At 43.6% G+C, this 25,869-nt stretch overlaps 1 protein-coding gene across 7 annotated transcripts in view; it reads left to right on the top strand.

Moving 5' to 3' along the window:
- The window catches only part of obscna (obscurin, cytoskeletal calmodulin and titin-interacting RhoGEF a), a 64,786-nt gene that overhangs the window by 33,450 nt on the left and 5,467 nt on the right, over positions 1-25,869 (top strand). For all 7 annotated transcript variants that reach the window (XM_054752345.2, XM_054752343.2, XM_070554169.1 and 4 more), the window contains 34 exons: positions 4,289-4,555; positions 4,803-5,069; positions 5,194-5,460; positions 5,687-5,953; positions 6,026-8,137; positions 8,247-8,319; positions 8,404-8,498; positions 8,610-8,719; positions 9,584-9,784; positions 9,866-9,945; positions 10,885-11,058; positions 11,275-11,434; positions 11,554-11,655; positions 11,784-11,948; positions 12,158-12,316; positions 12,405-12,582; positions 12,740-12,853; positions 13,088-13,255; positions 13,363-13,465; positions 13,539-13,668; positions 13,748-13,853; positions 20,890-20,998; positions 22,088-22,203; positions 22,284-22,396; positions 22,508-22,676; positions 23,684-23,771; positions 23,855-24,055; positions 24,148-24,208; positions 24,278-24,355; positions 24,572-24,744; positions 24,854-24,880; positions 25,007-25,159; positions 25,612-25,657; positions 25,745-25,822. In XM_054752345.2, the coding sequence (XP_054608320.2) occupies positions 4,289-4,555; positions 4,803-5,069; positions 5,194-5,460; positions 5,687-5,953; positions 6,026-8,137; positions 8,247-8,319; positions 8,404-8,498; positions 8,610-8,719; positions 9,584-9,784; positions 9,866-9,945; positions 10,885-11,058; positions 11,275-11,434; positions 11,554-11,655; positions 11,784-11,948; positions 12,158-12,316; positions 12,405-12,582; positions 12,740-12,853; positions 13,088-13,255; positions 13,363-13,465; positions 13,539-13,668; positions 13,748-13,853; positions 20,890-20,998; positions 22,088-22,203; positions 22,284-22,396; positions 22,508-22,676; positions 23,684-23,771; positions 23,855-24,055; positions 24,148-24,208; positions 24,278-24,355; positions 24,572-24,744; positions 24,854-24,880; positions 25,007-25,159; positions 25,612-25,657; positions 25,745-25,822 (6,710 nt within the window). The remainder of the gene's footprint in view (positions 1-4,288; positions 4,556-4,802; positions 5,070-5,193; positions 5,461-5,686; positions 5,954-6,025; positions 8,138-8,246; positions 8,320-8,403; positions 8,499-8,609; positions 8,720-9,583; positions 9,785-9,865; positions 9,946-10,884; positions 11,059-11,274; positions 11,435-11,553; positions 11,656-11,783; positions 11,949-12,157; positions 12,317-12,404; positions 12,583-12,739; positions 12,854-13,087; positions 13,256-13,362; positions 13,466-13,538; positions 13,669-13,747; positions 13,854-20,889; positions 20,999-22,087; positions 22,204-22,283; positions 22,397-22,507; positions 22,677-23,683; positions 23,772-23,854; positions 24,056-24,147; positions 24,209-24,277; positions 24,356-24,571; positions 24,745-24,853; positions 24,881-25,006; positions 25,160-25,611; positions 25,658-25,744; positions 25,823-25,869) is intronic.

Below are 25,869 nucleotides of genomic sequence, written 5' to 3'. Positions count from 1 at the left end.
CCATGTTCGATCAACTTCACCCTCTCAGGCTCAAAATAAGTTTTGATAAAAGGACGAACAACTAAGTCCTTCAGGGGTACTTCTGAGTTAAAAAATGCTCATGAAATACGTTTGTGGAGTAACCAGGTAGGTAGGTTTTAACTGTTGCAAATCTGCAACGCCTGCCTCCAGAGGGTTAAAGTCTCTTACCGGAGTATTTCTCTTCTGATGGCATCATCTAGTGGCTGACAAGCATATCACACAAAAAGTCTGTGTGTTCGTTTTTTTAAGATGGCGACTTCACGTTTCTTGTTTATAAATGGACTTCTGCAGCCGACAAACAGAGCTAAACATGTTGTTTAACAAGTATTATTCTCATGTCATGTTGTGTCATTAATATTTTAAAGCCTTACTTGTCGGTGAAAAGTTTGTCACCTCTGCATCAGCTGAGGTTTTCCTTAAATTTGAAGCAGGTAAGCGGTGGTCTAACGCTATTGGCTATTTCTGGTCGGCGCTCAGTTTTCTATTGCATGGAGCTCTGCGGGGCGGAGGGGGTGTGCTTTGCAAAAAAGACATAGGCTACATTTAGCATGCATAATTTCTGAAAGGAGAAAACTCCGGAAAGCTACTTTAAATTGCAGCTCTCTTGTGAGATTTTTAAATGAAGGAGAGTTATTGTGTCCTATAAAGGCCACACACAAACTAGTCGAAACTGTCAGAAGAATGGTACGACAGATTAGGATGTTGATGATATAATTTAAAAATATTTCTGTTATCCTCAGAGGCCATATCCTTTTGCCCTAAAATAGTTAAAGGGAAAATAAGGAGCTGGAAAAACATAATGAAAGCTACGAATACCAAATTTGAAGCCTTTCTAAGCACTTTTCTCCAATTGGCAAAGAAATACCTTAAACCTTTCCATGTCCTGCCAAGCTTTCTTTCACCCAGTTTTCTATAAAATCCATAAGCTAACCGAACTAAATCAGCAGCAAACATTTCATCTTCTGCCTGGATTAAATGTCTAATCTGTTCTTCACTGTGGATTTTTCTTAACTTCTTCACCACCATTCTGCTGACAACTTTAGACTGTTTCAATTTGACTCTTTTGTTTTCACACTGAGCGATTTCCTCCCCTGTTTGGGATATGATCTTGTTAAAATATTCCTCTGGTTTTTTTTTTTTACGAAAACCGAATTGACAAAAAATTTGGTTAATTAAAACGTGTGAAAACCTTCCAGTTAGACTTTTGGAAAACTCTAAATGTGGATGGCTTTTCTTATTTGGTTCAGACATTATTTTCACTTCAGTTAATGTTGAGAGGAACTATAGCTGAGGTGGCTCACGTATCTGGTTAGAATTCCTGCTAAACGCTTTTCTGATGAGATTATTTGGACACGTCCAAAAGTCGGGACACTTAAACTTATATTTGTTAAGTAAGGACACTTAAGACACGCTGGAGGGACTTTGTCTCTCGTTTGACCAAGGAACGCCTTGATTCCTCTGGAGAAGTTGGCACAGGTGGCTGGGAAGTTTAAAGTCTGGACGTTTTTGCTCAGGCTTACGCCCCTGCGACCCTAATAAAAATAGACGGATGAATGGACTTCCTGTGTCTGTCTCTCTGGGTCAAATAAATGTAAAATTTGTCAAGTGGAGCTTGAGTAGATAGGCTTAGCGGTTCCTAATGTGGTTCGACGCCCTTGGTTTGAATGCTTCCTGAATGCCTCTGTAATGAGGTCCGTTGGGCAACTGGGAGCAGACTTGAAAGAAGGGTTGGAGGGACGCTGCCTTTAAGCACCTCGTGAATTTTATTTTGAGAGGCGCAATATAAAAAATTGTTTCTTCTTCTTGTAGACCTGAACGATTCCCAAGTGTAGAAATGCTATTGATGTTAAGATTAAAAAACAAAACCTTGTTAACTCGGTTAAACCAAAAAGCTTACAACAGACTGGGGGCGAGAAGAAGAGAGAGGGACTTACTGACTCTTGTTGAAATTTCCCTGTGATTTGAGCTCCAGGCTGGGAGTCCAGAACTAATGTTTGAGGAGAACTATGTCAAAATGATAGTGATAACTAGTGTCCTGACACAAAGCTCTGTGATGATGATGATGATGTCGCTTGTCTTTGTGACGTCACAGGCAGCTGGTAGTCACAGTAACGCTGACGCTGGAGAGAGGCGTTCTATACACTGACATGACTATGAGCACGTCCCGTTACCAAGGCAACAATAATAAACACAACCAAAACACCAGAATCAAAATTCGAAACACAACAGTTTGAGTTGAGCAGTTTCAGTATTTTCTTTTTTGAATGCAAGTGCCGAAAGAAAACTTTATTTATTTATTTATTTATTTATTTATTTATTTATTTATTTATTTATTTATTTATTTATTTATTTTTGACGTTTTAATTATTTTTACAGTTGAATTACGTGGGAGCTAATGGGAGCCTATAAGCTCTCAACTTACACCCGGGAGCCCCCAAAATGATCCACTTTCAATTTACATTACACTAATCAAACGGAGTCCATGCGCTTCAGCTGCGTCACGCCGGCGGCCAGAGTGAGGCGCGCCAGCAAATTGGCGTAGCCTATTAACCATTAACACGTGATCGTTCATGTCCGTTCATATTCTCTGGTTATATTCCACTTTTATTCGTGCCTGACGCGCTCTGATGCAGCGGAGCTCATCATGCCGTGCTCATCATACCACCGGTGCGGCCGCGCTGCGCTGACGCATTCCGGTGGGGAGATCAGTTTGATTAGTTCAAAATAGTTCGTGAGGCGAAAAAGTAGGAAAACAAGGCATCAGTTATTCTGGAGCATTGAGATGAGATGCTGGTAGAAAAGAGACAGACAGGACAGGGAAATAAACAAGTTAAAAAAGAAAACAAAAACAAAGTGCATGAGAAGGAAAAAGAAGGTGAATTTATCCCCCTACACGTTTTAACTAAAGCAATGGTTAATAAGTATGTAAAGTTTATATATTTACAATTTAGAGCAACTTCAAATCTCTGTTCCACACACCCAGGGCCGTTTCAAGGCAATTCGGGGGCTCAAGGCGGAATAGACTCGGAGAGCCTCCAGTCCTCCAGATTAGCCACCAGAGCTGCACATCATGTTTACTTTCAATGTGACAAAACAGACCTTGGCTCTGTATCGGAGCTTACTGCCCCCAGAGCTACACACACACACACACACACACACACACACACACACACACACACACACACACACACACACACACACACACACACACTGACTCTCTCTCTACCTCTTATCTCTCCCTATAAATAAACCTTGTGAACAGATGTTCGAGGCATTTGCTTCAGCATTTTGCCACAGTTATAACTGTTTGACTTCTCTGCTCATTGTCTCCTTCTCTCTTCACTATAGGAAATGGGTTATTGATAAACATATTGATAAAATCCATGACAAGCACTCTGGGAACAGCCTGTTCGTTCAGAAATTTCTTTCTGTGTCTTGCCCTCTTGCTTGAGGGTGTCAATGATGGCCTTCTGGACAGCAGTCAGGTCGACAGTCGTACCCATGATTGGGGTTTTGAGTAATGAACCAGGCTGGGAGTTTTTAAAAGCCTCAGGAATCTTTTGCAGGTGTTTAGAGTTAATTAGTTGATTCAGATGATTAGGTTTATAGCTCGTTTAGAGAACCTTTTCATGATGTGCTATTTTTCTGAGATAGGAATTTTGGGTTTTCATGAGCTGTATGCCAAAATAATCAATATTAGAAACAATACAAGGCTTGAACTACTTCAGTTGTGTGTAATGAATCTAATGAAAGTCTAATGTTTATCAGTACATTACAGAAAATAATGACTTTTATCACAACATGCAATTTTTTTGAGAAGGACCTGTATGTTAGATTCATTCATTACACACAGACTGATATATTTCTAATGTTTATTTATTTTAAGTTTTGATGGTTATAACTGACAACTAATGAAAATCTCTAATTCAGTATCTCTGATTATTAGACTATTGTGAAAAGGTTCAACATGAAGACCCCTGGTGCCACACTCTAATCAGTAAATTCACTCAAAACACCTGAAAAAGCTTTTAAATGGTCTCAGTCTAGTTCTGTAGGACACACATGGGGAGGACTGCTGACTTGACAGTTGTCAAAAGACACCTTGCATATACTTTTGTGACCAGCACCTGTACAATGTTGCACAATGCAGACATTTCTTTGAATTTCTAGCTCTAGCTTATAAGGATTCAGCAGGATTTGAACTTTGACCTAAATAATTCTATAAGATGTGGTGTGAATAAGTGTTAGCACTCTTGCCTTCCCCCAGAGCTTCCTCCATTCTTCAAGAAGAACTTAATAAATGTGGAGGCCAAAGAGGGAGGGACAGCATCTCTGGTCTGTCAAGTGTCTAAGCCTGGAGTGTCTGTGCTGTGGAAGAAAAACCACCTGATGCTGAGAAGCAACAGGAAGTATGAGATGAAACAAGATGGATGCATCTTACAGCTCAACATCAAGGATGTGAGTCCTGAGGACAGCGGCAGCTACACGTGTCAGGCTGGAGCTGCAGAGACCTCTGCAGCTGTGACTGTTAAAGGTTTGTGAATTTGGAAAAGAGGATCATATAAAACTCTTTTAAAAACCATTGAAATTGTTGTATGGGAACCAATTATTATTATTTCTTTGTTAAACAAATATAGCTCTTTTTTGATGATCTGTTAATACACCATGACAACTCACCACTTTGATATACTAAAAACAGCAAAACAGCTGTAAATAAGCCATAATTCTATGCAAAATATAGTTTTTTCCCCCCTTTTTTCCATCCAAATGCATGTCCTCAGAGCTCCCACCATTCTTCAAGCAGAATTTGAAAGACGTGGCTGTTGAGGAGGGAGGTTCGGCCTCTCTGAGCTGTGAGGTGTCTAAACCAGGTGTACCGGTGCAGTGGAAGAAGAACAGACTCCCGCTCAGGTCAAACAGGAAGTATGAGATGAAGCAGGACGGCTGCGTCCTCCAGCTCCTCATCAGAGATCTCACACCTGAGGACAGCGGCAGCTACACGTGTCAGACTGGAGCTGCAGAAACAACTTCAATGTTATCAGTTCAAGGTTTGTGACTCAGGGAAGCCCAATAACTGTGAATTTATGAAATTATATGATCAACTTTCAGTATTATTTAGTATTTTGTCATAACAGATGGGCAAAAATGTCGTATCATTATTATGTTCTTCAGAACTTCCAGTCTTCTTCGTGAAAGAGTTACAAAAGGTGGAAGCTGAGGAGGGAGGGACAGCATCTCTGGTCTGTCAAGTGTCTAAGCCTGGAGTGTCTGTGCTGTGGAAGAAAAACACGATGCCTCTCAGAACCAGCAGGAAGTTCCAGATGAAGCAGGATGGCTGCTCCATCAAGCTGGAAATCCAAGATCTCACACCTGAGGACAGCGGCAGCTACACATGTCAGAGCGGAGCTGCAGAGACCTCTGCTGCTGTTGTTGTTAAAGGTGAGTGCATGTAAGGTTGGAAAATACATAAATGGTATTTTAGGATATTTTAGTCTATATAAGTCTAAAGTGTTTACTTGAAGTGAACTAAATGTGTCTGTACATGGATTTTTCATGGTTTGTCCCTGATAGGAAACACTAATGCTCACAAACACACCCAAGCTCTAAAGATATATATTTTAATCCATTTTTGACTCTTCACATATGCTTCACTCCACCTTCTTAGAACTCTTCCCATTCTTCAGCAAAGAATTACAAAACATTGAGGCTGTGGTGGGCAGTACAGCTTCCATGAGCTGTGAGTTATCCAAACCTGAAGTGCCTGTCCAGTGGAAGAAGAATAATCTTCCTCTGAGGTCCAGCAGAAGGTTCGAGATGAAACACAGCGGCTGTTTGGTCCAGCTCCACATCAAGGAGCTCAAGTCTGAAGACAGTGGTAGCTACTCCTGTCTCGCTGGGAGTGCAAAAACTTCTGCAACAGTGCAAGTAAAAGGTGTGTACATCTTAAAGTGTGTTTTGCAAGCTTTAAAGAAATCAGTAGTAATATTTGTCCTCCTGTTTGTAGCACAACCAATTCTACCAAAAGCAGGATCCACCTCAGTTCTTCCACAAGTGTCAAAAGAACCAGAGAAGGACGGCCCTGGTCTTCCAGAGGCCAAATCTGTTCCTCCTGAGCCCAAAAAGAGAACTAACAGGAGAATGTCTGTTGCTAGTTCTGAGAAAGACGTGGATCCAGTTTTTGACTTAAAGGCATTTGAGCTTGAAGACGTTCAAAAAGGCATCCAGCATGTGAAAGCAACAGACAAAGGCTTTGATGTTACACAGCAAAAGGAAAAGCAAGTGGAAATGAATAAATTAACAGACAGTGAAGTTCAAGAGAAAGATGCTAAACCACCGAGACTATCAGAGAAGGATCTAAGGGCTGGCATGAAGGTCGAGGAGCCAATAAGGAAAGAAAACGATGTTTTCTTGAAAAAAAGACAACCAGGGGACAGCTTGGAGGATTTTGTGAAAGTCTTCCCTGAGGTTTGTCAGTCAGTGAGCAAAACTCAGGATGAGCTAGAACGGACGGAGAAGGATGATAAAACTGAAAAGATCACGAGACGGCAAAGAAAGTCCTTTGAGGAAACAAATGAAGGTCATCAGAAAGAGAAACAACCATCAACAGCAGTTGGAAAGAACAGTCAGGATGACCAACAACCTGTGAAAACACAAGAACAGGTTCATGAGAAACAAATAACTGACAAACACCTTAAACCTTCAGAAAAAAGAACAGAGAAGATGGAAGTGAAACCTTTGATGCCTCCAGTAAGAAGTAAGACAAAGGTAGCACATGGAGTCAGGTGTTTTTCAGACGAGACAGAGGATGCCATTCCTCAAGTTACCAAGTCTTCCAAGAATGTTTCTGAAGAAAAACAGACAGAAAGTGAGAAGAGTCAAGAATCCAAGGTGACACTGGAAGGGATAAATCCACCAAAACCGACATCCGTACATCTGCTGGAGAAACAATCACTGGAAAAACCCGAGAAACTTAATGAGAAATTGTCTGAAGATGCCTCCCCAAAGCCACCTGCAAGGCTAAAAAGCAAAGTAAAAAGAGGAATGGAAAAACAAGTGTCAAGGGACACAGAGACAGATCAGGACGAGCAAGAGCTGGTAAAGGCTGTGGCAGTGCCAGCTGAGGAGAGGCTGATGAAACCACCAATAATGTCTTTGAGAAAAGAGAACGAAGAGAAGCTGACAGTGGAGATGGACCAGTTCATCGTACCGCTGGAAAAAACGAAACAACCAGTTAAACCAATCCGAAAAGAACCTGGACTGGTTCATGACACGAAACTGGCAGTCGAGCCAATAAGAAGAGAGGAAGAACTCGCAGCAAAGATGGTGGAGGACATTCCTCTCCTCTACATTACAGAAGATGAAACGTTCTCTGAGGCCTTGGCTGAGCTGCCGCCTAGCCAGATCCAGCCGATAGTCTCGCGTGCAGACAGAGGAACAGAAGAGCTGCAGCTGCATCCACCTGAGCCTCCAGAGGCCGACCTAAACTCAGAGGATGAAACCCTAATGCAAGTGGCTGCGGTCAAGATCCAGGCAGCTTTCAAAGGCTTCAAAACCCGCAGAGACATGCGGCCAGTTTTTAAAGAGGTGTTTGGGAACCAGACAGCTGATCTTCATGGTACGCTCACTCTGAAGTGTGTGGCAGAAGGGAAGCCCAGCACCGTGCGTTGGCTGAGAAACGGTCACCAAATCACAAATGATGTGCGATGCCAGGTTGAAATGACGGCGAGTGGAGAATGCACTCTTGTAATCAAAAACCTAACTCACAGCGATGGTGGGATTTATACCTGTGAGGTGGTTAATATGTTCGGAGTGTCCTCCTACAATGGGAACGTCTCAGTAGTAAAGACCGTACCGCCGGCTGAAGCCCCCCAGAAGGGCGCACACCCACCGCTCGCTGCCATAACGCCTTTGCAGCTCGCACCAACAAAACCTGAAGTCCCGACTGGACCTCTGACTCAGAATCAGCCTCAGAGTCAGGAGCCAGCTTCAGGAGCGCATGCTGAAGACTATGTAGAGAGTGTGAGTATGTCTCTGTGGGAGGCCTTCAACCTGACAGAACAGGACACTCAGAGGAGTCTGCAAGAGAGACGATCCTCACTAGTCGCTGTCAGCTCCAGTGAGTTAAACTCTCCCTCTAAAGCTGTAAAAGCTTTAAATGTTTATTTTTTAGCCATACATTTGTCCTATGAGGTAAAAAATTAAATGCAATATTTTACCTTCGACAGTGTCAAGTCCATCTGATTATGACACAGCTCCAGATGTAATGGAACCTGTTGAGACTGTTCCAGACAGTACCAGGTTCTATTCTGCACCTTTCCTTTGTTTTCTTTAACCGTGTTCTCATGGACATCTCAACAAATGACCTTATGATTATTGTCACAGCAAATTACCGAAACCAGAGGACAAAGTACCTCCAAAGAGTGACAAGAAAGAGAAAGCTGCTCTGCAACCACTTAAGAAACTGTTGAATGTCAGAGGTCGGTGAAAACGTTGTGGAAACACAGGGGCATTTGTGTGTTCAAACGTTTCCTCACAACTTTTTTTTTTTACATTTACCTAATAAAGCTTCCATTTGCTTTGATTCAAAGGGGCTCATGTTGGTAAACTGAGAGCATCATCTCCAAAGCACCGGTCTCACACACCTTTAACAAGCACCGTATCTGGATCTGAGTCAGAGGGAGAGCAGGACAGACGAGAGGTAACATGCTTGACTCTTGGCTGTTTAGGTTTACATGATGTATAAATGTGTGATTAACAAAATACTTTTCTTTGCCAGCTTTAAAGGTGTGTTTCACTCATTTTAATCAATTCATTTGCGGTAGTCTCTAGTAGGAATGAATTCCATGTAAGTCATACTCTGGGGGGAAAAAGCTCAGATGCGCCTGTTTCAGGATCTAGAAGTCAGCCACATCAGAGTTGAGCTTCAGATGTCCAAATTTTGCTGATATTTGGACATCTCTCCTCTAATTTTATTTATTTGACATTTATTTAACCAGATAAGTCGATTGAGATCTCATTCACAACGACGATCTGGCCAAGAAGCAGCAGCAACAGGTCATCGTTGTAAATGAGAATTAGTCAGTTGGCTAACAGCAACGCGACTCTACCACTGACTCTGTTTGCTCTGCACTGTTGATGCATTATCTCCACAAATAACACAAGCCTGGAGGAGTTCTGGTGTGTGGTGGAGTTGCTAATGCTAATGGTTAGCTTAAACTATCTGAGATGTTCTCTGCTGTTTCCTGGACTCTAAACCAACAACAGCCTTCCCCGTCGTGAGTCAAGATGAGTGGGCCCATGAATGTCAGGTGCAGTGTGACGTAGATCTGCCAAGATTTTCAAATCTTAGAGTTTTACCGTCTATTTTCTGTCAGAAGCTGATGCAGGAGATGGGTGTAGGAGACTATTTTCATGTTCAGCTTGCATGAAAAACTCAGAGTGACCATTATTATCCCTTTTAATTTAATTTATATTTATAATTTAATTTATATTTAATTAATTAATTAATTAATTTTATTTTAGGTGAGCCACACGCCTTTAAGAGTTTCTTTTTGCTCCTCAGACATTTGAAATGTACGTCGCTCGAGCCGACTGCAGTCCTTGTAGTGGAAATAAGGACAGCTTTGTTCTGAAGGAGGGTCAGTTTGTGGAGGTCCTGGACTCTGTTCATCCTGACAGATGGTTGGTGAGAACCAAACCCACCAAAACCAGCACATCTCGGCAGGGATGGTTGTGTCCGGCGTATCTGGAGAAGAAGAGAAAAGTTAGATCTACAAATACTGATGGTAAAACCCAGGTGGATGTGTGCTGATGCTTAAAACTCCAGACCTTTGTTTTGAAACAGGAAATCTTCCCACAAAGAGTTCCTCAAGAAGATCTTGAAGGAATTGGGTCTACGGGAGAAGAATACAGGAGAGCTCTGAGGTCTGTTTCTCTTGTGGCTCAAAGAACTTAAAAGGGACTTTACGGAGTTTTGAATTTTTATGCTCGCGATTGCCCCCTCAGGCCAAAAGCGTAACGGCAGCTTCAATAGGAGGCTCGTGCACGAGGCGCGCATGTTGTACGTGCACACTCCTTAACGAAAATAACAGCTGAGACAGTCCCTTGTGTGTGTGTGTGTGTGTGTGTGTGTGTGTGTGGCCCGGAGGACAGAGGACAGGAGAACGCACAGCTAATTAATTAAATAATTTGGTTCTGTACCTTTCTCTTCAGCACAGCCGACAAAGGTTTATGATGGGTCAGTCCTCCTGCATGCCCAGATCATTCCCTTCCCTTGCTTGAAAAATGGTTCCAAAATGAAAGTTGAACCCACATCTTTTTTATCTGTGAATTCAATGCGGTTTGGCGAGTCTCAAATAAAAATGTGGGCATCTTACTGTAAAAAAATATACCATTAATGTAAAAAAGAAACTCTACAAAAACTATGTTCACATCGAGAATCAAACCCGGGTCTTCTGCACAAGAGCCCAAAGCCCTACTAGACGAGCTAAATCACCAGTGATGTATTCTGTATCTGTAACATTTATATCCTTGATGACAACTGAAACAATGTTCAAAGAACGGTTCGGAGGGCTATGCCTGAGCGTGAAAGCGCATGAAGCAGCCTGCTCGACCCAAGCAGCTCTCTTTTTCTGTGATTTTACAGAAAAACAGGCAATCACAGTAAAAATGCCAGGGCTCATTCTTCAGGACCAGGGCACTGCAGGAGAATGTATGAAGAAGAAATGTATTATTTCTATACATGTTTTGGCTGTCAAACTTCCATAATGCCCCTTTAATAATGGCCCTTTATGTGAAAATTCACAATTAATTTTCACCTGAACTGTTGATACTGATTGTGTCTGCTTTTTTGGGTTTCTTTAGTCAGCTGATCCAAGGCCTGATTGATGGAGAGGAGGAGTTTGTAAAAGCAATGAAGATGTTCATCTCCCACCGGCTCAACCATTTGGACTACAGCCACCGCGTCCCCATCAACGTCCTCAACCAGAAGGAGGTCATTTTCAGGAACATCAAAGACATTGTGCTCGTTCATGAATGGTGATGCACACACACACACACACACACACACACACACACACACACACACACACACACACACACACACACACACACACACACACACACACACACACACACACACACACACACACACACACACACACAATTTTAACTGTAATTCAACTCACGTTAAAGTGTAAGTCATTTTCGTTCTTTATGACAGTTGTAATTTCTTACTTTATTTGATCTTTTCAGCTCCATCCTTCCTGGTCTGAGAGGGTGTGTCACTGATGATGACGTCGCCATGCTTCTGATCAAACACACTGAACTCTTTGAAAAGTATCTTCACTACATGGTGGGACAGGCTCAAGCAGAGGCCTGCATCAGCGACAAAACCATCCAGCAATTCTTCAATGTACTTGATTCTTGGATTCAGACATGAACACGCCTACAGACTGTATGCTGAGTAACTTTATGACCGCACAAGCCTAATGATTGTTCTTTTTCTTCTTTATTTTGTCCAAACCATTCCAGGAGATACCAGAACCAGACAGGCCAGATGCTCCTCTCATGGATGTTCTCACTTTTCTCCAGCAACCAGTGGAGAGGATACAGACCTACCAAGCTTTACTGAAGGTCAGCATCTTTATAGTATTCGGTCTTGTTACATAAAGACTAAAAATATTCACATGGTTCTCCTCTTTATTCATTTCATTGTTATCATTGTGTGTAATAAAGTATTTAATTTGTTAATCCATCACCAGGAGTTAATAAAGAACAAAGCCAAGAGCAACCACAGCTGTTTTCTATTAGAAGATGCCTTCTCCGTGGTGTCCTGTTTGCCTTGGAGGTCTGACAACATGCATCAAGTGTCCCTGATCGAGAACTATCCAGCTCCTCTGACTGCTCTGGGTGAACCTGTCCGACAGGTGAGGAGGTGTGATCACCAAGCGCAGCAAGAACAACCAATTAAAACTTGAGAAAAGGTTCTCTAAGACATGATAGACAGTGTTTATCTCCCATTTGTATACAATATTACTTTTAATTAAAACTGGTCCCATTTTTCTTTTTATGTTGTGAATCCTTTGTGAACATTTCCTAGATTTTCCTAAATTGTGTGCCTAATCTGACCTTTCAGGGAGTCTTCACTGTATGGGAGGAATCTCCAGAAATTAAGACTGCCTCTAGAGGGCATCAGAGACAAGTCTTTCTCTTTAAGGAGTGTATAGTTCTGTGTAAACTGAAGAGAGACATTAGCATGAACCGGGACACATACATCTTCAAAAACAAAATGAAGGTAATGTTTATTTTTGCAGCTTTTCAACCAGTTTGCTGCAAGTAACAGATAAATAATCAGAGTCATTGTTTAAATCAAACGTGTCCAGCTGAATGATGTGGAGATGAAGGAGACTGTAGGTGGAGAGGACGGGTCTTGGGGTTTGTGGCATGAGCACAGAGGCTCCATAAGGAGGTACACACTCCAGACCCACTCCACTCTAGCCAAACTATCCTGGCTGAAAGACCTGAAGGAGCTGCAGCAACAGTCCAGCCAGTCCTCCAGCAGTAAGGCTTAATACCTCAAGAATGAAAAATAAGCTCAAACACTTCATCAAACAATACAATTAAAATGAAATATTACTTTATGTTATTGAGAATAAAGTCACTAATGAAAATATGTCCCAAATGTGCAAGTGTTGGTTTTTCTTTTTCTCATGAGCAGGACCTCCAGTGTTTGAGTCTCTGTTGTGTGACTGTATAAAACAGACAGGACAGACGATCAAACTGGCCTGCAGGGTGTCAGGAGCTCCAAAGCCAGTTATCCACTGGATTAAAGGTTGGATTTTGTTCATTAAAATGCAAACATTTCTGTGCACAGGCCTTAAAAATGTAACGATGCATGACAACTGTAAATGGGCTAAAATTATACTTTTGTTCGTGTGCTGCACACTGCAACAAACAAGTATAACAAGTAACAAGGTTTTGTGTTGTGGCTGTTTCTGAATAACATCCTACACTTTAACTGGTTCATGATCAGGTTTGGAGTAAAACACTGATAAATGTCTTTTAGATGGTCTTCCTTTGGAGGACGACCCACGTCACATCATCACAGCCGACAGGTCGGGGACGTGCAGTCTCGTCCTGGACTGTCTAACGGCCGAGGACTCGGGACAGTACATGTGCTATGCTACCAGCTCCATAGGCCAGGCTGCAACTCTGGCTAGGGTGGTGGTGCAGGGTGAGTTTGAATGCTGCTCATACAGCACTAATATCTGTCTCCTCTAGCTCTATTAAAGCACTACTTATCCATGTTTTAGTCTCCTACATGTATTTTTTCCCTTACAGCTCCACCCAGGTTTGTGAGTCGACTGGAGAGTGCTTGTCTGATAGAAGGAGAGGATATTCTGTTCTCCTGTTCCACACTAACTACTCCTTTACCAAGAGTCAGGTACGACACCACAGACAGGTAATCACAATACACAGCATGTACCTGCTGACAACATGAATCCTCTGGCTTGTAGGTGGTTGAAAGATGGCAGCGAGTTGATCAGCAATGATAAATATCACATTGTGAATGACAGCCGGAGTAGGATCTTGTCTCTAACTGTTATTGGGGCCACAGAGGCAGATATAGGACATTATGAGTGTGAGGTAAAAAAAAAACATGTTCATAATGAAGCTAGCCTTCTACACTTAAATGGTAAATTGCTAATATTTTTGCTCTGTTTAGCTGTCTAATGAACTTGGCTGTGTGAAGAGCAAAGCAGGTCTTTGTCCTGCTTTTGTGCCACGGACTGATATCCAGAGTGACCAGCCACAGGACTTACCTGCTAAAGGTAGGACTGTCAGAGGCCCTGAGGTAAACGCCTTCCACACATGTAAGAAAACCCATCATGGGTTGTTCCCACATGTGGACCACGCTTTGATCAGGTCGACCGTTAAGGGATGAAGCACATGCCATTGTCCCCTTTCACTCCAGATCCTGTTACATTTTCACAGTAAACCATTTGGATCGGTTTCTCTTCATTCATCCATTCTATCAAGTTTGAACATTTTGAGGTTTTACTCTCATACTTACATTTCCTTTCATTTGACACACACTCACATCATACGTGGTCCCGACTACCATCACAGCTGTCGATAGATTCCCAACTATTATGGCAACTTGCATAAATGTTTAAAATGTAAATAATAGCCAGATTTTATTTGCATACTGTGGTAAATCTCGGCTCCTTTATTAACTGTATCAGGTTCAATGCATGAGATAAAAGGATTCATGCATGTAAAATTTCCATTCTTTGTAAACTGTCTGCAACGTTTAACCTAAAAGTCAGTGATTATTACTTATTTTGTTTTTACATTTGCATGTTTTGTCATGTTCTGAGGTATGAGTCTAACACAAGACATGCAGAATCAACCACAACACAGAGGGTAAGTGGAAAAATAAAGTAATTTATTGAACGAATGGGAACTAAAGGTGCACTGGGAATTCCAGTGGTCAGGAAGCTGGGATCACAGCATCTAGAGGGGACAGCAGAGTCAGGTGAGTCCTGGAACGTAAGTCACTGAAGATGAGGATGTGAGCAGGGACTTACGGTGGGTAGGGGATTGAGGAAGTGGGGGGAGGTAGTGAGCCGGGGCGAGTCCAATGGTCCAGAGGGTGAGAGGGAGAATGGCGAGAGAGCAGGTCGGTCAAGAGGATGGACGAACGTGGCAGAGAGAGATCCGGTGGTTATGGTGTCATCGTATGAGATCCGGATATCAGAGACCTGAGGCAGCACACCAGACCCCCTTTGTAGAAACGGGCAGGCGGAGGAGGTGCAGGTGTGGGGCACAAGGGACTAGAGACCAAGGGTTTAATAAGAGACACATGGAACACAGGATAGATACGAAGGGAACGAGGGAGATCTTGATGAACCGTGGAGGGAGCGGGGACTGCAGCCACATTGAAGGGGCCGATGAACCGGGGTGCCAGTTTCCGGGACGTGGCTTTGAGAGGAACATCCTTGGAGGATAACCAGACTGTCTGATCAGGGGTGTAGACTGGGGCCGGTCGCCGGCGGCGATCAGCCAGACGTTGGTTCCTTCGGGCCATGTGATCCAGAGCCACCTTTGTAGTGGATCAGGCATGCCTGGCACCACAGAGGAATTGAGGGATGGTGGAGGTGACGTTGGACTGAAGAGGGAAAAGTGAGGGTTGAAAACCAAGGGAGGACTCGAAGGGGCACTGACCTGCAGCTGTAGACACATGGCTGTTGTGGGCGTACTCAACCCAGGCGAGTTGAGCACTCCAGGTGGACAGGTGGGCTGAGCAAACACAACAAAGCATGGCGCCCAGCTGCTGATTCATGCGCTCACACTGACCATTGGTTTGTGGGTGGAATCCAGAGGTGAGGGCGAGCTCCCAAGGAGGCAACAAATTCAGGAGGCAACACCTTGGAAATGAACTGGGGGCCACGGTCTGATAGAATCTCCTCGGGGTTCCCATGAAGGCGAAAAATATGTTTGATAAGTAGCTGGGTGCTGACAACAGAGGTTGAGAGTAATTTTAACGGAACCAGATGACAAGCTTTAGAAAAAAGGTCTACAATGGTGAGGATGGTGTGGAAACCGTGAGAATCAGGTAAACCAAACACACAAAATCTACAGCAATGTGAGACTAAGGGTGAGAAGGAGCGGGTAAAGAACACAACAGACCTGCCAGTGGCTGATTGTCCCCTTTCTGTTGTGCACATGTGTGGCAGCCTGAGATGTAGTCTTTAACGTCCTGGAATATGGATGGCCACCAGAAGGTACGTTTAATGAGGGCAATGGTACGCCCCACTCTGGGATGGATAGCAAACTTGCCAGTGTGTGCCCAATGGATAAGCTTGCTTCTCATCGCCTGTGGAACAAAACGTTTACCAGGAGGACTATTACCTGGGCCTGGGTCGGTCTTGAGGGCCTCCAAAACCTGATCCCTTATTTCCCAGGTGATGCCACCAATGATACATGCAGGAGGTAGAATGGTGGTGGGCTCGGGCTCATGGTCTGGTGCATATTGACGGGAGAGGGCATCAGGCTTAGTGTTCTTAGGACCTGGTCGATAGGAGATCACAAAATTAAAACGTGAGAAGAACAGTGACTACCTGTACAGACATGGGTTGAGGCATTTAGCTTCCTTGAGATAAACCAGGTTTTTGTGGTTGGTCCAAATGATGAAGGGTTGTTCAGCACCCTCCAACCAATGTCTCCATTCCTCGATAGCCAACTTGACAGCAAGTATTTCTCGGTCTCCAACATCATGCCTGCTCTCAGCTGGAGTTGGGCGGTGAGAGAAGAAAGCGCGGGGATGTAGACAATGGTCAGAGGGCGATATCTGAGATAGGACAGCCCCAACCCTGGTGTCAGAGGCATCGACCTCCAGGGTGAACTGCTGACTGGTGTCCAGTCTGAAGAACAGTGGCATTTGTGAACCTTACTTTAAGTGCCTGGAAAGCTGCATCAGCATCTGGAGACCAAAGGAAAGTCTTGTTGACAGACATAAGAATTGTTAACAGGGCTACAGTCTGACTGTAGTTGCGGATGAACTGTCGATAAAAATGTGCAAAACCCAGGAATCATTGCAACTGTTTTCTGGTGGATGGCGTGGGCCACTCTGTGACTGCCCGTACCTTCTCTGGATCCGCCTTCAACTAGAGGTTAAATCAACTAGTCGACTTCACTGCTCTGTAGTGACTTTTTATGACTTTCATAGACTAGTCGCTGTCACGTGACAATGACCGACAAGATGCAGTCCTCGGAAAAGACTGCAGGTGATGAGCCCCTGCGCGTTGGGAGGCAACGCGCTATGCCAGAGCATCGGTATCTGACGCCCGCCATAAAACGGACGTTTGACCGAATTGTGACCTTTACCCTCTTGCAATTTAACCTTCCCCTCACCCCCATCCTAACCTTAACCAGGTTGCGCATGCAAAGCTCTGATCGTTGACACGCTCCAGACATCTGCATCCTGAGCACGGTCAAAGTAGCATTATCAAATTAGGTGCTGCCACCTCAAAAACAAATTTTACATGCGATCGTTAATGTGGGCTCATTTCCTTTCATATTTTCTCTTTTATTTGTGCCTGGTGCTTTTCGCTGCTGCGGGGCGCATCACCTGTTTTGTCCTCCGGTGACGCACCTCATCGGTGTGGCTGGCGTGCAGTGCACATTCCGCTGTTTTTGCGGTCGGTAGATCTTTTAGAACTGCAGTTCAAAGGTAACTCATAAGGTGAATGTAAATGAAGCCATGTAGCAGTTTTCTTTAGGATTAAGATGCAGGAAGATAATGAACAGACAGGACAGAAAAAAAGTCACATAAAAAACAAGTTCCTTTTTGTACCTGGTGATTGCAACAAACAGACACCATTAATCGGAAGTGAGGAACAGAAAATGAAATAATTATTTTAATGTTTAGAGCAGCAGAAACTCTGAGAGGCTGCAGGCATATCAGTGAGTGAAGAAGAATGTCTGATAGTACCAATGGCCAGAGACTCCTGGATGTATTTCTCTATGCTCTTGCTCTCTCTGGTTTAGAGAGGTGGTACAGGCAACTAGATGGGAGAGGTGCTCCGGCAACAAATCAATGTGACAATCAAAAGGTCTGTGGGGTGGTGATGAAGATGCGTGATCCTTACTGAATACTTGGCGAAGGTCATGATATGCCGGTGGTACTTCTGAAAGATCAATAGGTTCAACAGGTGGTAGTGTGGGGTGACTGGGTATGGGAGAGATGGAGCAAATACATCTTAGAGAGCACTCCAAGCCCCATCCTTCCACTCTGTTTGACCGCCAGTTCAGGTGTGGGTTGTGAAGAATCAACCACGAATGTGCTAATACCAGCGGGGAACGTGGGGATGGATAAACAAAGTCCAGAGATTCTGTGTAGTTACCTGACACGTTTAATTGGAGGGGTACTTTTTGGTGGGTGATAGTGGAGAGATTCCTTCCATCCAAGGAGGAAACTGACAGAGGGGTCATGAGACAAGTGGTTGGAAACCTCCACTTTTCTTCCAAACTTGGATCCAGCAAGGAATGTTCACAGCCAGAGTCCAATAAAGCCTTGAGTTGATGGTGCCTATTATTAAAAAGCACAGAGCATGGGAGCGAACACAGAGAACCAGAGGATTCTGCATTACAGCCCACCAGTAGTCCTGGCTTTACCGGTGGGCTCTGTCTTTTAACAAAGATAACTGTGTACAAAATGTCCAGACAAACCACAGTACATGCAAAGACCTGACCTGAGACGGTGTTGCCTTTCCTCAGGTGTAAGGCCTGTTAGTCCCATCTGCATGGGCTCCTCAGTGGAGTCGGACGGGGGACGGCTACCAACTCCTGGCTGCTGGTTTCTAGTAGGCGGTGACTGAGATCTGGGAAATGACCGTTGAAGTTTACGGTGTCTCTTATCTATAGAGATGGCCAACCTGATCAGCTCCTCCAGCGGTCAAGTTTCAGGACAAAGGGCCAGCTGATTCCGAATCTTGTCTTTGAGGGCCTCAGTAAATGCAGCGATCCTCGTTCCAGGTTGTCCTCGCTGCTAATGTACGCTACAGAACTCTGTCCTTGTGAGAGGTGCCAGAGCTTCTTCCTTACATCCGAGGAAGACTCGAAATGACCAAAAGTCAATTTAAAATCATGCAGAAAATCATCATAAGACCCCGTTAAAAAACCATCACAATGGCTCTTGGCTTCAGCCTATCTTAATGCTTTACCTCTTAACAAGCCCACAGTGTAAGAAATCCTGGTGGGGTCTGAGACAAAGGCACCTGGGGAGCGTTCGAAAGCCAGCTTGCATTAGAGAAGAAAACTATGGTAGTCATCAAACTCACCACTGAAAGTAACTGATGGCGGGGGTACCGCTAACCGGAAGTGGTTGACTTCCGTAGAACCTGGGGTTTCCGGTCTGGGTGGATTTGGCGCTGCAGGAGATATTGTCAATGGTTCCGCTGGTGCAACCAGCTGTTGAGGCAACCGCTCATGTATTTACCAAGCCAGTGCCTCCAACTGGTTATAACGGTTGTTTGCAGCGGCTAACTGTTCCAAGAGTAATGGAAGGGTTTGTTCCTGTTGCGCCATCCTGTGGGAAAGCTCTGCGAGGGCTGTATCTACAGGGTTAGGAGTTGGGCCGGATGATTCTGTCATGTTCTGAGGTATGAGTCTAACCCAAGACGTGCAAAATCAACCACAACACAAAGGGTAAGTGAAAAAATAGTTATTTATTGAACAAACAAGAACTAAAGGCGCACTGGGAATTCCAGTGGTCAGGAAGCTGGGATCACAGCGTCTAGGGGGGAGAGCAGAGTCAGGTGAGTCCTGGGAGGTAAGTCACTGAAGATGAGGATCTGAGCAGAGGCTTACGGTGGGTAGGGGATTGAGGAAGTGGGGGGAGGTAGTGAGCTGGGGCGAGTCCAATGGTCCAGAGGGTGAGAGGGAGAATGGCGAGAGAGCAGGTTGGTCAGGAGGATGGACGAACGTGGCAGAGAGAGATCCAGTGGTTATGGCGTCGTCGTATGAGATCCAGATATCAGAGACCTGAGGCAAGCAAAACAATACACACGATCACAAGAAGTTGCTAGAGACACTGAAGCAAAAACCTGGAGACTCAGACGAAGGGCTGGGTAGCAATCATCCGGCGTCAAGCTGTGTTCTCCATCCTCCTTAAATGCCAGACCCGCTTATTACTGATCCAGCACAGCAGGAACCTCACCTTCTCCCTCTCCTAAAAACAACTCACAGCTTGTGTGTTAGCAAGAGGAACACTCACCCCAACTCATGACATTTTGAACTGATTTGAACTGCTGACTGACTTGTTTTTTTTAAAAAGGGCACCAGTCAAGGTCACACTTACATGCACGTTTATACGGGATTATTCGTGTAGATTGCTTAACTCTAACATTTATATAACACTTTCACATAAACAACTTCTGTGTATGATTTTGTTTCTGATCATTTTTTCCTCTAATAACAAGTTTCTTGGTGAATCCACTCATGCACGTGATGCACACGACAATGATCAGCTGACAGAAACTGCTAACAGAGTTCTTTTGTTGACCTGAAGCCATAATAAGTGGAATCTGACAGCAGCCCCTCAGTGTGAACATCATACCCTCGTGAAGATGCATTGAAGTGTTGACTTCATTAAATGTTTTTCACCATGTCTCCTCTTTCTACTGAAGGCATGGATTGTAACAGACATGATGTGTTTGTATTTTCATGCTGGAGCAAGCACAACCTAATGGTCCAACAGACTAACAGTACAAGTTAAAAAACATAAAATTGTTTTTTAATTAACAGAAAAAAACAGGTATTTGGATTTTGTTTTGTTGAGTTGGTCAATTTTTAGCAGCAGTTCATCAGAATTCCACCAAGTAACGTTTATTTCTGTATTTCTGACTCCACGTTTGTTTCACTTTCATTATCCATAATTCACGTGTTTCCCATCTTCCCTTCACTAAAGCAGGGGTTCTTCACATGGACCATTCCCATGTAGGTCATCTCTGTCATGATAACAAATAACCACCCAGCACCCCCCCTTCTCTTCCTGCCAACGCATGCCCAGCTAACTCTCCACTCCTACAAGATGGCCATGTGCTGGGCAAGTGTCCGTTTCCTGCCCAAGCAGGAGTGGGCTCGTGCCCGTGTCCTGGTGGTGTGGTGGGTTAGAGGGGTAAGACCCTGAAGCTGCAAGGTAAGACAGACTGAACATTATTACAATCTTCAGACTGTGAGGTAATGTCCTTAAATCTTCTTTTTCCACTTCAGTAATGTTAAAGCTGTAACTATGTTTGAAAAATTTCAATAATTTTTTATTTAAAAAATGTTGTTTGATTTGTTAATTTTTGCTTGTTCTAGATGCTGATTCTGAGGGCTGGTCGACTGCCTTTGTGAAGAAATGGTTACAGACCGACTTCAACCCCACCTCCATCGCCAAGATGCTGTTTCCTGCTGGAGACTCTGAACAGTAAACTTCCACTTCATGTTAATGTTTTATCAGAAACACACAGGACAAACAACCAAGCACACACACACACACACACACACACACACACACACACACACACACACACACACACACACACCTAAATGTAGAGAGACCAATCAACCTGACTGTAGTGATTTTAGGCGGGGAGGAAGCTGGAGTACCTGGAGGAAAACCCAATCATGCACAGGGAGAACATGCAAACTCCTTAAAGAAACACCCCAGGTTGGGATATGATATTTGAACCCAGGACCTTCTTGCTACAAGGCAGTAGCACTAGCCACTGCACCACTGTGCAGCCTCAAACAGAGGTGTTTAAGTATCTCAGGGTCTTGTTCACGAGTGAGGGAAAGATGGAGCACGAGCTCAATAGGTAGTTTAGTGCTGTGTCTGCAGTGATGCGGGCGTTGTACCGATCTGTCGTGATGACAGAGAGCTGAACTTGAAGGCGAAACTCTCAATTTACCGATTGAATTATGTTCCTACCCTCACCTATGGTCACAAGGGTTGGGTAGTGACCGGATTCAAGCGGCCAAAATGAGTTTTCTCCACAGGGTGAAATAGGGTGAGAAGCTCGGTCTTCCAGGAGGGGCTCAGAGTAGACCCGCTGTTCCTCCACATCGAAAGGAGCCAGTTGAGGTGGCTTGAGCATCTGGTTAGGATGCCCCCTGAACGCCTCCCCGGTGAGGTTTTCCAGGCACGTCCAACTGGGAGAAGACTTCAAGGAAGACCCAGGACACGCTGGAGGGACTATGTCTCTCGGCCAGCCAGGGAACGCCTTGGGATTCCCCCAGTGGAGCTGGCCCAAATGGCTGGTGAGAGGGAAGTGTGGACCTCCCTGCTTAGGCTGCTGCCCCTGCAACCTGGTCCTGGAAAGCGGAATATAATTTATGGATGTTTGTAACAGATGCGCCAAGAAATGTCTCTTTCACTCAAAATCAGAAATGTGCTTTTTTTAAACATGATCATTAGTTATTAGTGGAAATGTGAAACTATTTTATAGGACACATTTTTCCTTTTCTTCATTAATAGTTGAAACATTTCTTTTCCTGTCTCCAATGCTTGGTTTAGTGCCATCACAGATCTTCACTCCTCTCCATCGGATCAAGCAGGACAGCTGCCTCCATGCTACCTAGAGGAAGAAGAAGAGATCTACATATCAGAGCACATGCATGAAATCACAGATGGTACTTTTGCTGCTCAATTGCAGGAATTAAAACAACGACAACTGTTTTATAAACAACCAATGATCAAGTTTTCTTTTCAGCTGCTCCTTCCATCCAGGTACCTGCTGAGGACCTGTGTGTAGAACCAGGAAAACCAGCAACCTTCACAGCCATCATCACAGGAAGACCCACTCCTAGGATACAGTGGTACAAGGTAATGAGCCACATGAATGAGCAACTTCTAAATTCAAGTGGTTGCAAAAGGTTTGAGCTTTGCAGCTTTGGCATCATCTCCATAACCTGAGAGCTGATTCTTACTCCGAAGGATGGAGAGGAGCTTTCAGCCAATGACAATGTAAAGATGGAGCAGCATGGCGCCCGCTGCTCACTGACCATTTTGTGCCCAGAGGGGGAGGACAGTGGAGTGTATACCTGCTTTGCTCAGAACGACTCTGGCCACGCCTTTTGTGAAGCCCAGTTAAATGTTGAAGAAGGTGAGACATTGGAAGTTCAGTTAAATGCACAAAACCAAAGAATAGTGGAAGGTAGTTGTGATATGATTAGTGCTTTCCTGTATATATAAGGAAAGGCAGCTTTATTTGCATGGCACATTTCACACATAGAGGCAATTCAATTTGGGGGGATGAAAGAAAAAAAAAGGAAACAAGTCTATGTATTCATTTGTGTATTTATGTATATATAGAGGTCTACAACTTTATGCTTCTCTCTGTGTAACTCGTTTTCGCTTTTTTTATTTATTTTTCGATTCATGGGTTGAGATTGTGTGGGCCAACCAGTCCAGGAACTATATTGTTTTATTTTTTTTTTGTATTAATGTTATTTTACTTAAAAGGGGCAGATAACATAAGTTTTTCTTCTTTCTGTCCCCTTTTGCATTTTGGCTTGTAGTAATTTTTTTCTGTTTTTATTTTAATGTCAATAAATGAAAAATGAAATAAAGGGAAAAAATTGCTCTACAATTGGCAAGAATAGCAAGAATAAAATAAATGTGACAGCATAATTAAAATACACACAAAATAAATTTAGATTTAAAAAAGAAAGACAGAGTTAAAGGGTGAGCAGTTACAGTGCAGAAGGTGCAGCACAAGAAACATTCATGCTAAAGAACACATGAAAGTTTTCTGTTTTGATTTAAAAGTTACCCGAGTTGGGGCAGATTTTAGGTCATAAGGATGCTGATTCCATCTGTGTGCAGCATAGTAGCTAAAAGCAGCTTCACCCTGTTTGGTTCTGACCCGAGGTTCTGCGAGCTGACTGTTTCCTGAGGAACTCAGAGCCCTGCTTTGTGTACTGTATATACAGGAAGGACGTCTGACCTATATTCTGATTTATAAACTAGTAGAAGCACTTTGAGCTTGATTCTGTAGTTTAGTGGTAACCAGTGTGGAGATTTAAGAACAGGAGTGACGTGCTCGATTCTCTTGGTTCTCGCTGAGACTCTAGCAGCAGCATTCTGAATATAGTTGGCGTTTCTCCTTAGGTCCACTTGAAACTGAGGAGAAAGAGGTGGAGCTGGGGAGAAGGAGGAAATTATTCTCTGTCTATGACGTCCATGAAGAAATCGGAAGGTGCACATTATTTTTATTGAATAAAAATGATGTTTGTTCCATAAGAAAATTATGAAAGAGATTTTTTTTTTTTTGTCTTTTAGGGGAACTTTTGGAGTGGTAAAGCGTGTCATCCACAGGAGAACAGGGGAGGTGTTTGCTGCCAAGTTTCTGCCCCTGCGGAGCAGCACTCGGACCAGGGCCTTCCAGGAGCGGGACCTGCTGTCTCGATTGGCTCATCCCAGAGTGGCCTGTCTGCTGGACTTCTTTCTCACCAGACGCACACTGGTGTTGATCACTGAAATGTATCCTCCCTTTGATCTGTTCCAGCGTATCAGTGTAGGTTTAGTCCTGTACACACACATCAGATCAGTAAACTCTTTAATGTTGTTTCTAGCTGCTGCTCTCATGGACTCCTGGACCATTTATTTCTGAGAGGTTCAGTCTCAGAAAAAGAGGTAAAAAAATGAATCTTACACATGTGTAGTGCTTTTGTTCAAATAAAATCCTGATATTTCTACTTTTAGGTGCAGTTGTATGTCCAGCAAATTCTAGAGGGGGTCGGTCACATCCACAGCATGAACATCCTGCATCTGGACATCAAAGTGAGATTTCCACAACAATAACTCCTTTATTGGGATTTTTATCCTCTGTTTTAGTTCTTTCGAATGGTTGTGTTTTGTTTTAGCCTGTGCAGCACTTTGGGCAGCTCCCATGCTGTGTTTTAAATGTGCTATATAAATAAACTATGCTATGCTATGCTATTGTTGCCACTTACATATGTGTCCCTGTTGACTATTTTCCTTTTCGTCTCTCTTCAGCCGGATAATATTTTGATGGTGTATCCACCAAGAGATGAGATCAAACTCTGCGATTTTGGTTTCTGCCAGGAAATAGACACGTCCCGACACCAGTACAGTGTGACTGGTACACCTGAGTTTGTTGCGCCAGAGATCGTTCACCAAGAGCCCGTCACTGTGGCCACTGACATTTGGTGAGACTGACTTTTTATCTGACTCCTGGATTTGATAAGACTTAAGTATTAACATTTTTCTTGACTGATATTTAAATAATAAACAGATTTATTCTATTTTCTCCATCAGGGCCGTGGGTGTTATCGCATACCTGTGGTATGTAGCAGTGTATTTTGAAAATAACCTGAAAACTCTTCATGTTGAAAAGAATAGCATGAATAAAATGAGAGTTAACGTTTATTATGACCTTTTTCAGACAATGTTTTGTCTTTATCGTGACAGCTTGGTATGCCGATGTCCTTTCGCTGGCGAGACTGACCGTGCAACGCTGCTGAGGGTTGGAGAGGGAACTCTTAACTGGGATGCTCCAGACATCATGTGCAGGACTCCTGAAGCCAAGAGTTTCCTCCACTTGGTCCTTCAGCCTGATCCAGAGTACAGCAGCAGTCCTACTACACCACATTTACTTAGTTGCTGAATATAAGCATCTGTCATCTGCGTAAAGATGGTAGGAGATTCCTAAGAGCTCAGTATGGGCCAGTAGATACTGGGAATAACCAGACTATGAATGAAAGAATAACAGATGGATCCATAGCTTGTGGTCCGTGTCCTTGTCACTTTTTCCCCTGCTTGTCCAAACTGTCCACACCATTGTAACACACTGCAGCTCATTAAATATTCAGTCTTTATATTGTGGAGCTTGGATGAATTTGGCCATTTATCAGGGCTCCTGGGCCATTGTGAGTCCCAACAAAGTTTCCTCAAAGAACAGTTTCTGACTGAAAATAAAGCCCTTTCTAAAGTCCTTAAATCAAATATGAGAAAGATTTGATTTCAGCTGAGCCGATGGACGTATAATTCAGATTTTTTAAATGTTTTATTTACAGGAAGAGACCATCTGCCTTTGAGTGTCTGAGCCACGAGTGGTTCCAGGTGAAATGACATGCAGAACATTGCATCTTCTTTTCAAAGGTTGCTGTATTGAAGACTCTGACACATGGTTTATAATTACTGTTTCAGGATGAGCACGCAGGAGAAGACAGTGAAAAGATCAACACAAAGACTTTAAAAGTCTTCATTTCTAAAAGAAAATGGCAGGTCAGTTGAAACAAAAGTCACTGACAGGAAAGTTCTTGCCTGATTTT

Source organism: Nothobranchius furzeri, chromosome 8, assembly GCF_043380555.1.
Source record: "Nothobranchius furzeri strain GRZ-AD chromosome 8, NfurGRZ-RIMD1, whole genome shotgun sequence".
In the NCBI taxonomy this organism is placed as follows: Eukaryota; Metazoa; Chordata; class Actinopteri; order Cyprinodontiformes; family Nothobranchiidae; genus Nothobranchius; species Nothobranchius furzeri.
The sequence above is the reverse complement of the archived record's forward strand: the minus strand, read 5'-3'. Positions and strand labels throughout refer to the sequence as shown.